This window comes from Trachinotus anak, unplaced genomic scaffold (genome assembly GCF_046630095.1).
Source record: "Trachinotus anak isolate AG129_WGS33_773 ecotype Australia unplaced genomic scaffold, CSIRO_AGI_Tana_v1 ptg000034l, whole genome shotgun sequence".
NCBI lineage: Eukaryota > Metazoa > Chordata > Actinopteri > Carangiformes > Carangidae > Trachinotus > Trachinotus anak.
In genome coordinates, this window is record NW_027273885.1 from 7,172,104 (window position 1) to 7,185,853 (window position 13,750).

The following is a 13,750-nucleotide window of genomic DNA, read 5'->3' on the forward strand; positions in this document are numbered from 1 at the left end:
TTAGAATGTGCAATAAAACATTGTATTTTAGATTAGGCAATAGAAAAATCATTCATTTTTTAAAAATCCTAAACCAACATAAAACTCATACCTAGCAAGGTGTCTTATACAAGACTAGTTATTCCACTTTGATGTCTATTGCAATGACTCCACTAGTGACTATTTTAACTAGTTGTTAAAATTTGTAATTAAAATTTGTAATGAAAATTCACATGACTATAATGACCTGGAATGCCAACTTTGAAAAGTTTTTGGTAGCAATGATTATTTTTGGGGAACAGGCACAATAACAAGTCCATTTGTAGCCTACATTATAATGCAGGCCAATACAGTAGGCCTACTTCCTCAGTGAGTTTTTAAATGATAATAATCATAATTATGATAATAATTAGTTTGCAGTGTTGTTGTGATTAAATTGCACTACTCTGTATGTCTCATGCTATTGTGAAGAATTATTTTCTAAAAGAAGCACTTCTTTTTTCTTTTTTTTTTTTACAAGAATTTGGCTATTTATTGATGAAGTTTTTACCATGAATGCATTGCAGATCACATGGAGTTTCTGTTCCCATTTCACTTTTTTTCTCATCCAGAACAACTACAGGTAAGTTCAATTTTTGCATGATCTAAACAGTTGACATAGCCTAGCCTAGATTTAAGGAAAAAATCTGAGACCAACATTTTAGAATGTCATTTTATTCTTTCAGACAAAATGGATGCATTGCTCTTGGATAAATGTAATATGGACAAAGTGCAACTTGTCTATGGCTATGTTTTTTTTTTATCACATGTGCTCTGGTATTAGCACATTGGTATTGATGGAACACTTGTACATGATTCTTATAGATTAATTTTGTGAGGGATGTCACAAACTATGTTATGAACACACAAGCTGCATAATATTAAATGAGGTCAAATTTAAGTCAAAGCTCAGTCTCTTCAATTCTCTTTCCTTGTGGCAAGTAGTCTCTGTCTCGAGATGATCCTGCACAGTCCCAGTAGGAAGGGAGAGAAAAGAAGGAAGCAGTTGCTAATGAACTGTCCCCATCTCTCCTCTCCATGGTGAGCTCCACAGAGTCTTTATAGTGTTGGAACAGACCACACTGCTCCACCCGCGATGGGGCATGGTCCTCCTGTCCTGAGGATGCAGAAGAAAATGGTTGGATAGGTATAACTGATCAGCATTTAGTTCAAATTCCATGTGCCGTGTCTCTGTTGAACCATTAGCCTGCTACTAACTCAGATAATCAGATAATCAGATTCTCCATATAAATCCACCCAGTCTCAAACAATGGAGTATTAAGACTGATTAATGAAACTAGAGGTCAAAGCACTGCTGGATAAATCACTATGGTATTGCCCTTCATGAAGGGCCTGTCTGAGAATCTTTTCTTTAACGCTGCCTCTTGTATATGAAGCAACTGGTCAACAAATACATCAAAAAAATGCAGAAAATGATTCATCAATAGAAGAATTATATCCCAAGAGCTACTTAAAATTACAAAGAACTTTAAACAAGCCCTTTTTAGAAATTGTGGATGTGAATGAAAATGATTGAAAGTGACATTTAAAGACTTTGTGTGCTGAGCATGATTAATTATGCAGACTTGCTGGAAACAAAACATTTGGTATACTACAGAGACTTACTGGCTGATGTCTTAGAGTCCCAGCTTCTCCGCTCCTCTGGTTTGGTGGTGAGGGGCTCTGTTCTGCCCTCTTGTGGAAACCACACTGCCAGGGGCCTGGAATCACCCACCCTAAGCACATACACACATAAACTACATTTGGGGACCCATCATTAACATAATGCATTCCCTTGCCTCTAACCCTCACCTTAACCTTCACAAATTAATGCATAACCAAGTCTTACCATTCAAACAGCCATTTAAACTTCATTTTGGTCCCCACAAAGCTTTCAGAGCCCACAAGTATTGTGGTCTTAAGTCAAAGTCCTATAAATCACCATGATCACATCCTTCACAGTTTTCCATACATGGCTTGACATGTGTGAACCTTTTTAGCATACAAAGGTCAAAGATTAGCTATCACTGAGACTGCTGCCTTATCACTGTTTATCAGCTGACAACAGTAATAAAGATACTCTGTGATCTAGTTATGATTTCAAATGGCCTGTAAAGTGCAAGATGCGTTTCTTGATCAGGAAAACTTTATTCAAACTCACCAGTCCTGGGGGTCTGTAGTCCTGAAGCCTTTAGCAAAAGGGTTGCTAGCAATTTTTAGCTGGGTGATCTGAGAGAGAGAAGGGGATAAAATAAATTTGGTAAAAAGCAGATGTCTGATGGGCCCCGGTGATATTTAGTTTGAAGCCCACTGAATCCAGGTTTCCTACCCGATGGTTCTGATAGGCTGTGACAGCCATGAAGCGTGTCTCTGGGAAGGAGAAAGAGCAGAAGTTTCTGTATGCGTTCAAGTGGCTGTTAGGCGCTGGCTCTACATACACCACATGGAAGCGCGGCTGGTAGCGATGCATGGAGTTTAATATCATCTGTCAAGGAGGAAGTAGGAGAAAACACACAACTGAGTCAAAACAATGCACTTAATTTCTTAGGTTCTATGACCCCTTTTCTGCTCTTAAAATGCAGGACTTGTATTAAAAACATTGACTGACATGTCCATTGTCATCCAGCAAGTTGTTGGTGAGCTTGAGAGTATCAAAGGACACAGTCTGTTTCATCCACTGGGCTCCACGGGCAGGTGAGTCTGGATGGAAATGCATCCTGCTTGGGGCCACAACATCCGCTCGCCCTGCCACCAGCCAGGATGAGCTGTGGAACGCATACCTGACACACACACAAATATTTAAATGTTTGAAATAGTAGATCACTAGAACAGATCACAAATACACTAAAAACATGTATTGCGTACTGGGGAAATTAACAATCTATTTCACAATAAACACTGCACACCCACTCTGAATGTGTCTGACCTGTATCTTTTATCATCAAGAGGGATAAAGTCCATGAGCAAGACATATTCAGCTGCAGGATCCATCCCAGAGATTCGCACCTGGAATGTTGGAAACATCCTTCTGCAATGAAGGAACACATGTGAAAATAATGTGGTAAGGGACACTAGAGAAAGATGGGAAACAAGAGCAGGGCAAAATAAGATCATTAATAAATAATATAAATATGAGTGTGATTGTCACCTTCCAGCTTTGGTAACAATCATTTCTGTGCCCAGCTGGTCAAACTGCTGCCATAGCATATGCATTTCAAGCTGAACCCTGACCCCACTGACTTGGGGGGCCTTGGCACTCAACAGTGACCCCCCATCTGCACAGCAGGGTGGAGATAGTCCACAGGTCTGAGACAGCTGGAGACCTGGGGAGAGGAGAGGAGAGGAGAGATCGGTAGTAAACCTTTGTTGACATTTGGGTCACAGATTTTGCCTGTAATCATCGTCACATGAATGTACAGCATACAGTAGGTTCACCATAGACCTGAAATAGTTGCGAACACGACACTTACTATCCATACTTCGAAGGTCTGCAAGACAAATAATATCAAATAATTTGCTGTTTTGTTTCTTCTGTTGATATTTCTTTTAATTCCAGTCTGTTCTTCCCGTTTTGACCACATATAACAACTCCTGTCATTACTTCAAGACCAGTGCAGATTAAAACCCACAAGTTTTCTATGCAACATAAGACTGAAGGCAAAAATCTTTACAGTCTTCCTCCCAGTCCACTGCAAGCTACCGGGATAGATGTACATCCAAGCGTTATGCTTTACGAGTGGCTTTTGTGTCCAGGAACAAGCTTGTTTTATACACCATTCTCTCACTGGGGACCTCCATGCTGGCCTCATCCATTCTAATACAGATTGTGCCACTGACATGCACTAATCACAACCTTTTTGGAGCATCTACAAACCCCTGCTTGCGCTGCCTATTGTTTCCTATAGCCTAAAGCCTTATGTCAAGCTTGTTTTGACCAATCAGTAGCACATTAATAACATCCTAATCAGCCCGGTGTTACAGGGTGTGGACAGATGAAGACAGCAACAAACCGCTTTTATTATTCATAGCCTAATTTCTTGAAGTTTCAACACCATTCTAATTGGAGAGTCCGTTATTACCTAACACTGACTTCGGTGGATATTTCTGGTTTTATTCAATGGCGACATTCCAGCAAATACACACTGTAAGATACTAGATTTCCAACTGTCATGGATACAATGACAAAGTCTTTAATCATTTCAGTGGTCGCTTGCGGTTCATATTCATGGGTTCAAGAAAGTGTCTTTGTCTCACAATGTGTGTGCGTCCCACGCAAGGTTTTTTTTGTCAGATGACGACCCAAATATAATAATAGTATAAGAATTAATAACCTCCAAAATAAGACACAAATTATATGATATATGAGCTTGATAAATCAAAGTTGTTTGATTACAGACGTGAGTGTTTGGTGGTGTGGTTGTGATGTGTTTATGTGTGTGTGTCTATGTCTGCATCCTCATGTGGCTCTATGATGGGGCAGTGTTGAAGGGTTCCAGCCTGAGGGATCCTGAACGGAAAAGAGGGCTTTTCCCTAATAAAGACTTAAGTTTGTCAATACGCCAATTTGTAACTACGATCAACTCATTAATCACAGTTTTCAGAACCACAGCCGGAAATATCTCATATATCGTATGCCTGAACTGACCTTTGATCAATGATGACCTCTCAAAATGCTGTATGTGTGATATGACCTTAGAGGGTCGCTGAGGCCAAAAACACTCCAACAAAGCTGAAGGTGTACTGTTACTTTTCTGAAAGGGTATTTTTTGTTTTTAAACTGCATGATGTATTATGAAAGTTTAGACGAAACTAACTTTATTCTAGTGAAATGCAGTGTTTTATCAATTGACTGATCATTTGGGAAGAAAAGGAGACGATTTCGATATCTATCTGGCATAAAAAACTGTTCAAATTAGAGTCAGACAGGAAAGTAGTATAAACAGTCAGATGTTTATTGAGCTGTATTTCGTCAAAGCACAGTTTTCATCAAACAAGCTTCATTACACAGAGGTTCAGGCACTTATGATAATTCACATACAATTCCTACATAAAATGTAAGCAGCTGGCTGTGGCATGTGAAGAGTGAAAGCATGTGTGTGCTGAGCATGTGTCTGTGTACATCTTTGCTTGCATGTGCTTGAGCTTGTGCACATGAAATAAGGTGTTTGCATGGGAGAAAGAGAGAGCAAGAGTCCCGCCATTTTGTTGCAAAGACATGCATCAGTGAGGAATTGGCTTCATGTTGGGAGGTGATCTGTATGTGCGTGTGAGAAAAGAAGGAATGGAGAGAAAGATGGAATGGATCTAGGACAGACAGGTAGATGAGGTTAGTTACAGGAACAGGGTAGAGAGTATTTAGTTCTTGTTGAAGGTAGCAGCGATGGCCTGAAAGATAGCTTGGAGCTTATCCTTGACCTCCTCAGCTAAAGGTGTAATCTTCTCCCTCAGAGCAGTGAGGTCATCACTGTTGACGTTTTGTGCCTGGTTGTAGGCCTGCCTCAGCTGGTCCTTGTACTCTTCGACGTAAGGAGAGGCCATAGCCTTCAGATTCTCCAGACGCTCAGAGAGCTTGGTACGCACGGCCTCCACAATGGGCATCAGGGCGGTCTTGGTCTCCTCCACGTTGGTAGCCACCTTTTGACGCAGCTCCTCCACAACAGGCTCCAGCTTGACTCTCAGCGCGTCCATATCGGCTGTGTGCTTGGCATAGTACTCGGAGATGATGGGGTCCAAGTGGGCGCGGTATTCCTCGATGTGTTTGTTGATGACATCCCTCAGCGCAATACGTTTGGGCTCGAGGTCGGCTTTCAGGGCATCAATATCATTCATCACAGAGGTACGGAAGTCAGCGGTGGCATCAGAGATGGTAGCGACAATGTTGTCAGTGACGGGGGAAACTGAACCCTGCAAAGCCTTGATCTGAGTGTGCATGGTCTCCAGGCGCTGAGACAGGCTGGCCCTGGGAGGGAAAAATCATTTTAGCGAAAGTTAAGTAAATATCAAAGAGTAAACGATGACTAGAGAACTGTAAAAGGTGACCAAGGCAGAAAGTTGAATGAACCTGTGACTGAGTAAATATCAATTATAGAAAGTGGGACCAACTGAGGAGAGTAACACAGCCTTACTTGAGCTCCTTGTACTCAGTGTCATCGAGCTGGTCCAGGGCTCTGTTGGCACTGTCCTTCACCTGAGTCAGGTAGACATCCAAAGCAGCCCGGAGGTGTGCCAGCTGAGAAGGGGCATCAGCCTGCAGGGAAGCGGCCTGAGAGCCTGAGGTGGAGAGGGAAGGAATGGTGAGGAGGACAGATGAGCAGAAAGAGAGAGAAGGAGCGAGAAAAAAGCAACAGTTAGCAGTCGGAAAGCACTGTATTTCAAATATCATTTAAAATAAACTCTGTTTTAGATGTTTTAGTTTTAAAAGTATTGCCCTTAAGTGAGATAAAGCACATTGAATACTCACCGACAGCCAGCAGAAGGGCAAGAGCAAGAGCCACAAATTTCATGATGGTGGTCTAGAGTGGAAAAAGAGGCAACAGTTTGTAACTATTCAGTGAAGATGTTACACTAACAATGTCATAGTTAAAGGAGTTTCACTAAATTTTTTTAGAATACACAAAGATATGAACAAAAATCCACATTCAAAATGGGAAACCTTTAATCCAATAAATCCCCCACCTGAAGCAATGTGAAGGCCAGATAAGCAGACTTAAAAGTTAGAATATCTTAAAACACTGTTAAAGCTGCACACTCATCCCTGAATCGGCCCAAGTGAGTTCACACCACACATATGGCTGTCTATTAAAAGAAGTTGTAATCTGGGTAGATTAGACAGACAGCTCAAGAAGATTAGCCCTGGACTGCTATGTAATCCTGATCCAGGTTTTACACTAACACACAGTCATAGAATTAGCAAATCAGCTCTTTGGATTCAAAAAGAATCTGAATCCAGAAGCTCTTGAGTTTAGAGTTTTGACATCTCCTTGAAATGAGGATAACTGACAAAACATCACCAGAGGGTAAACTTCATTTCCCCAAAGTTACAGTTCATTAATTAAATGAACTGTAACTTGTCAAATGTCAAAATGGACATAACAACTTATCTTCTTTCCTGAAAAACTTTTTTTGGTGCTAGTTCACAGCATTATGAAAGCTTACAGAGCTTGCAGACTTTTTCTCACTCTGGCAGATCAGAGTGAGAAAAAGTTCCCCAACAGTAACTCTTTTCTGACGACCTATTCCACAGCCCAAGTCCCAGTTAGAGCCACAGCAGTTGCTTGTCTTACCTGGTGGAGTTCGTGATGAGACTGAACAACTTCAGCAAGCGCAGACTTTTTATACTGCCCGGGTGAGGGATGAGTCCATGTGGGGAGGAAGGAGGGGGGTGGAGGTGTGAGGGCTGTGTGTCTCCGTGGAGGTGGACCTCACCCCCCAGCCGTCTCCCTCAGCAGGGGAACTGGGTTGAGAGTTCAATGGTCACCTGCTGAGAGGAGATCACTAAGCACACACACTTACACACACAGTCACAGATTCACTAAGGAGTGACTTGAACTGAAAACTTTTACAAACATTTCCTAGGAAGAGCCAAGCAGTCCTCTAAATTCACCACATTATTTAGGACAACAGGACATTTTACTCTCGATTTTGTCCTGGAGCCAAGCCTGTTGTGTAGAGGACATGAAAGGAAGACATTAGCAAGAAGCAAGTCGGTGTGAAAACGGAAGAAAATTGCAAGTTTTGTGATGTTAAACAATTAGCATAAAAACAGGGGAGCTAGACTGGGGGAAGGGGAATGGTCGAAACAATGGGGATGAAATGGAAGACATGAAAACATGTGAAAAGGCTACAGCAAAAAAAAATGTTGAGCAAAACTTTTTTGCATAGCCTAAGTACAGGTATGTCGCAGGGATCTGTACTGGGTCCTTTTATTTATTTTATTTTTTTTTTTTTTTAATTTTTTTACAGCTTAAACTTCAAACAGCAGTTTAGGTTGGGGTGGTTTGTCTTGCACAACATTTGTTGCAGAGGAGTGTGTAGGACAGGAAAGCCACATTATTTACAGTCCTAGTGCTCCCAAATGGCTGCCAAGAAAAACAAACAAGAGCAAACAGAAAACAGTGACTTGACGCAATCAGCTGAAATGTAATCACATTTGATATCCACTCAATAAATTTGTGGGTAACAAATATGTACACATGTTCACACGCTAAAAACACCACACAACATAATGTGGTAATCTAGATACAGAGTATCAAGACAGACTTATCTCAGTTTACAGATGTGGCTGATGTTTTGCGCGATGATTAATGGGTCAAAGTGTGGTGTGTGCCAAGCTGTTGTTTGTTGTCCTGTCACCAGTGGACTTTGTCACCATGGCTTCATGTAGTTTGAGGAATAAGGAATAGGAATCGTGATAGGAATCGCAGTTGTCTCTAATACGTGCATGTTATGGATACTATAATGTCCTCCGTCAAACAAGCACTACCCACATGAAATTATTGCCTATATAGAAGTTTATGATTATTCTATTATTCTAAGATTTTAGAAAAAAAACTGATACAAAGTGAAAGTATGTGATAAAGTCAGTAAACATGATGATATAATGATGGATTAGATGATATAAAATATACATTCCAAACACCCTCAGGTTCAGTGACTAAAAGTATGACCTGAAACAGACAAAGTGATGTAATGTATATACTTTCTGTCATACTTGATTTATTAACCCTTGTGTATTAATGTTCTGTAGAAATAACATCTGTGCTGATAGGTGAACCATGATAGAAGAAGTGTATTGCCTTATATATATCAGACACCACGTATCTGCAGAGAGAAAGCTACTCTAATAGTGCAGGGTTATTAGGTGCAAGGTTAATCATTGTCATAAGTGGTCAGTGGCACTAAACTGTAACCAAGAGACTGGTGTGTGCTTCTGTATCCTAGGCCTATATAATCAATACACCTTTCTCTGAATACCCTTACACTAAAATTCTTGTACTGTCAGTACATGCTCTGTGTGATTGCAACATGTCCAGTGCATGCCTTGTGCAACATGTGACAAGATAATACAGCAAGAATTCAAATCATATACTTAATTGTGTTAAATATCATCCAAAACTGGAGACACTGACAGGTTCTCCAATAGCAGTACACTCTGATTGGAAAGGTAGGGAACCCTGTAATATGTCTAGAAATCCAAGACGATGGCCCTCCAATAAATATTATATTTTTTACCGTTACAATGTTCAGTTATGTTGAGACTTTCCGAAAGGAGTTAACTCAACTGGTCATTTTTGAGAATGTAGATAGTGTATTGAAAAGAGTATCTAATATTTTCTTTCACTGTTCAATGTCAGTGGATCAGACAAGTTGACCGTGCAGCCTTTACTAATTTTAACTACAGAGTTAGGTGGAAATTAATTTGGAGGAAATGGGACCCATACAGATTCAAGGTCAATTTTCAGCTGTTCGATATCAGCAATTTACAATATTTTTATCTTTTGAAAAACCTTTTCAAACATTTCTATCAGAATCTGCATAAATACATAATAGTCAAATAGTCATCAGTAATACAGTAGTTGTCTACTGCAACACAGCCTGAATTTGTACTTCAAACTAAACTTATATGGTGGATCAAATTGATTGCATATGGTCTCCTGTGAGTCCATCAAAGTATGTGCCTAATATTACTTCTTGCAAAGCTGTTCTGTGAGACTTCATTACATTGCTTCTATTTTACAAAACATAATTCCAGTTTTATTTTGTGATAGTTCAGTGTTGTCTGCAGCAATTTATCTATGCCTATTTAAAAGCCAAATAGCATTTTACCATGCCTGATCTTTCCCAGCGTCCCCTCTGCTATTGTTATTTATTATCTGACACTGTGGTGTCTGTCTTCTCTCGGGCGCCCTGACTACAAACTAATTCACTCTGCATTTTTATGAGCAGGAGCCAAGCTGAGCCTGATGACTCCGTGAAGACAGAGGGGTGAGAGAACAGTCACCTATCCAAGCCTCATCAACGCCTGCAAGGTTCGCAGTGTTGTTATTAACTCTACCCATTTGTTTGACACCAATTAGTGAAATACAGCAGCCAATGCGAAAGATGTAACAGTGGAAGCACTAAAAGGTGACATGGGTATGTCTGCATTTGAGAAGACAAGCAAAGAAAGAGAGTGGCCCTGCAATAAATTTTGCACTACAAAGTAAGGATGATTTCCATAACATGAGATGTGGATACATCAGAACGTGCTACTTTAAAACAGCACTATTCTACTGCTGAATTAGTTGATCTTTGGGGTTTGAGCCATTGGTTGGACAAAACAAGCAACTTCAAAATGCTACTTTGGACATTTTCCTCTATTTTCACATCTTTCAGACTAAACAAGAAATCAAAAAAATATATCACCAATGAAAATGGCAGGCCTCCACTATACACACCAAGCATAGTAAGAGGCAGACCAAATCACAGCACATGGCCTGAACTTGTACTGTCCCCATACAGTAGTCTTCAGGGCTTTTGCCCTAGCCTGTGAGATAAGAGGCTTCTACATATCAGCTGCTCAGCGAGAAGAGTGGCTCTTATCTGGAACAGCAACCTTTGAGACTGCTTGCATTGCACCACGTCGATTCAGCGTTCACACTGAGCCATCTCTCTAGATTACTGCTGTCATAATTGTTATCAATAGAACCTCAGAACTGCTGGCTGGACAATTAATTGCTGAAGTTTCATGTTTCGTAATACTTTGAAGACAACTGAACGCTCCATTCTCTTGATGGGCAAGAAGAGAAAAAGACTGAAAGTGTTCATCTCTGGGAATATATGAATTAGTGACATTTTCAAGCAGTTAAAATGGAACTAATTCCTGGTTGATAACTATTTTTGGCTAAATCATGATGTCATCATTTTGGCAGCACCACCACTGGGTTCGCAAGAATTGTCTGGACTTGATTTAAGAAAACATAATTTCTAAATAGGGAAGGTAATGAAGGTAATGTCTTAAATGAAGATGTGGTCTATTTCACTGTTTTCTCCTACAGTTATAGAAAGCCAGCTGATATCCATGTGATTGGATTTATTGATGCTGTACTAAGAAAAGGAACTTCTTTGATGACAATCAACAACCAGTTTTACAGTGACTGCCAAACAGCCAGACAGATGTGGGGTAATTGCCTGGAGCTGATAAATATTTAATCAGCAAATCCACCATTTGATCAGGCCCTGACTGAGGTTCAAAGGTCACGACATTGTTCCAGCTGGCTGCATGATGGAGCACTGTTCTCAAATCAGCAGGGGAGGTTATCTCAGCTGTAAGCAACAGTGCGGAGCTCTGTCTCATTTTCTCCAACACACACACCACTTCAGATTGCTATACCCACGTCTACTTAACTGCAGTGATGTGGTTTTGCAATGCGACATCTGTTGAGGTCGCTTCTGCTTTAATACAGATATTTGGACCAAAGCCCTGGTCGTAGAGTGTCGCTGTAGGTTGCATCACCCTGCGGGTTGTACAGCTTGACAGCAAAGCAAGAAAATCCACCCTGAACTCAGATAACCTAAATCATTCGAGCAGCAAAACGAGGTTGACATACAGTCACCAAGAATTATTGTTTAATCATAAAATAATCCACAAACTCTTACATATTCTGACAAACACTCACGTAATCAGTGAATAATGAGGACACAACAGGGCAACTTCCATGCCAACAAGCACTGAGTTGTTATTCTGACCAGTGATAGGGAAGATTATCTCCACAGTTTATGAGGCTTTGTAGCCGTTTGCAGCTCTTAAGACTGTTCCAAAGATAATGCAGTTTTTAAAGTGCACAGTTAAATGTTAGGACCTGCCAACATAAGAAGAACTTGTTAAAGTGCTTAACATCTGATAGCTGTTGCAACACTAAATGCTACAAAATCAATTGTTTTAACGGTCAATAAGGACTTTATTGCAATCATGAACACACAGTACACTGGGATACTTTAGTACGGTTGACAGTACATGTTGCAAATGTCCATTCAAGAAGGGCACTGGCAGAAAAGGCAATTTTATAAATTATAGTATAATATGTACTATAATTTAAAGAGCATTTTATGGTCCTGAAACTTATCTCAGTTTTCATAGATTACATACTGTTTGTCCTCTATTTTTCAGGGTGAAAGGTGCATTTCACTTCTCTACATGTATCTGATTGCTGTATAGACTAAGGGCTACAAACTACAGTATTTTAAAACTGTGCCATCTTCTTTCTTTTGAAGTAGATAGATAGATAGATGACTTTATTCATCCCCGAAGGGAAATTAGTCATTTTTGTAGTATTTTTGATGCTCAAGTGCACTTTGATATTAAAAGAAATCTGATTGCATTAGTTTTACTTTTACATTATTCTGACTTTTATATTAAATATTCTAATGCTTTTTTCATCACTGGTTTTAAATAATGGTTAAACACAGCATTGAACCCATTACTCTATGGTGAAATAATCTGCACACATTTGCTTGGTTGCGTCTATTTTCTCAATGTAAAATTAAAATGAATGGGTCATGATACAGTGTTGAGTTGAAGATCTAACATTGGGCCTGTCTGTTATTTAGTTTGATGCGTAGGTGTTGAGTTGATCATCATGAGTTTCAAGGCTTGTTTGTAATTCTAAAGCTACCATTGCTCAAGATGTAGAGGCCATTCACCCTGATACTAGAACCAAACCACCCACACCATAAAACAAACAGAATGTGAAGAAGTGTAATTCTTACCTGAGCACATGTGTCCAAAAAGTTACACAGGGATGGGATTCTAGTCATTTTTTAGTACCTATTATTCAGTGTAACATAAATATTAGATAATACATTTTATCTGATTTAATTTAGGTAATAAATTTAGCTTTTTTATTCTCTATATTATTATTTTATTATTATTCCATCTCATTATTCATTCATGTTTTAACATGTTTTTATGTTTATGTCCGTGTGGAGCACTTCATCACTATAATTGTGGTTGATGTACTGGAAACTTGGTTCATTATTTTCACTAAATTAAGCAAGAGTAATTATTTCCTCAGTTCAGCTGCTGTAGTGGAGTAGAGACTACCTGTGAAGTGAACTGGTCATGTTGCATCTATCCTCCTCTCATCTACCCTCTTGTGGTTGAGAAGCCAAACTAGTTTAGTGTGATTAGTATGAAGTTATAATCCTACTCTGTGTGCATACTAAAAAGGATTAAAAAATTAAAAAATATTGGTCAAGCTTGTGGACAGAAAACTTGCTCTAATTTACTTTGTCGTAGACAACAGTCAACAACGGGTTTGCGGGAGAAAGGCATTAACAGATCTGATATCACACTCTGGTTCTGGGACAGAACAAAGGCATCATTTAGCAACACAGTGTTAATGCAGCCCCTCGCTGTGAGCTGTGAGTAAGAGGCGAGGGGACAGAAGGTGCTGTTGGATACACCACAGGGATCCTTACATTCAACTTCCCTCACAATAACACATGCAAAATACCTCACCTTCTTCCTTTGTGAAAATAAACGGACTCCTAAACTGTTAACACACAATTTAAACAGAGCAGTTCTCTGGATTGAAGTCACCATACAGAAATGATCGTGTCAAAATGTGGTTTTATATGTAAACTTACTTTTGATGCTTGCTGGATTTTAGAGAGACATAAAATGTTCAGTTTGAATGAGGAAAACTTTCTCCTCTCCAAATCTTCTCCTTTCCAAAGCTGATCTAGTGACTGA

General features: G+C 39.7%; 2 protein-coding genes across 10 annotated transcripts in view; both read right to left on the bottom strand.

Annotated features, from left to right (window-relative positions):
• Positions 1 to 894: 894 nt before the first annotated feature.
• On the bottom strand, positions 895 to 4,642 carry LOC139614464 (T-box transcription factor TBX1). Its single transcript, XM_071471757.1, has 7 exons — positions 3,167 to 4,642; positions 2,945 to 3,046; positions 2,627 to 2,798; positions 2,348 to 2,503; positions 2,180 to 2,247; positions 1,645 to 1,754; positions 895 to 1,135 (listed from the first exon to the last, which is right to left on the bottom strand). Exons 1-7 carry the CDS (start codon positions 3,229 to 3,231, stop codon positions 921 to 923), a joined length of 888 nt encoding a protein of 295 aa, XP_071327858.1. The 5' UTR covers positions 3,232 to 4,642; the 3' UTR covers positions 895 to 920.
• A 307-nt stretch (positions 4,643 to 4,949) lies between these two features.
• Positions 4,950 to 13,750, bottom strand: part of LOC139614355 (apolipoprotein A-I-like) — a 385,012-nt gene continuing 376,211 nt past the window's right edge. For 7 of the 9 annotated variants that reach the window (XM_071471512.1, XM_071471514.1, XM_071471511.1 and 4 more), the window contains exons 2-4: positions 6,479 to 6,530; positions 6,144 to 6,288; positions 4,950 to 5,977 (exon numbers count right to left, since the gene is read on the bottom strand). In XM_071471512.1, coding sequence (XP_071327613.1) covers positions 5,374 to 5,977; positions 6,144 to 6,288; positions 6,479 to 6,521 — 792 coding nt within the window. In that variant the 5' untranslated portion in view covers positions 6,522 to 6,530 and the 3' untranslated portion in view covers positions 4,950 to 5,373. Of the gene's footprint in view, positions 5,978 to 6,143; positions 6,289 to 6,478; positions 6,531 to 7,173; positions 7,499 to 13,644; positions 13,744 to 13,750 lie in introns of those variants that run through there. The other 2 variants (XM_071471507.1, XM_071471510.1) reach the window with 2 other exon arrangements.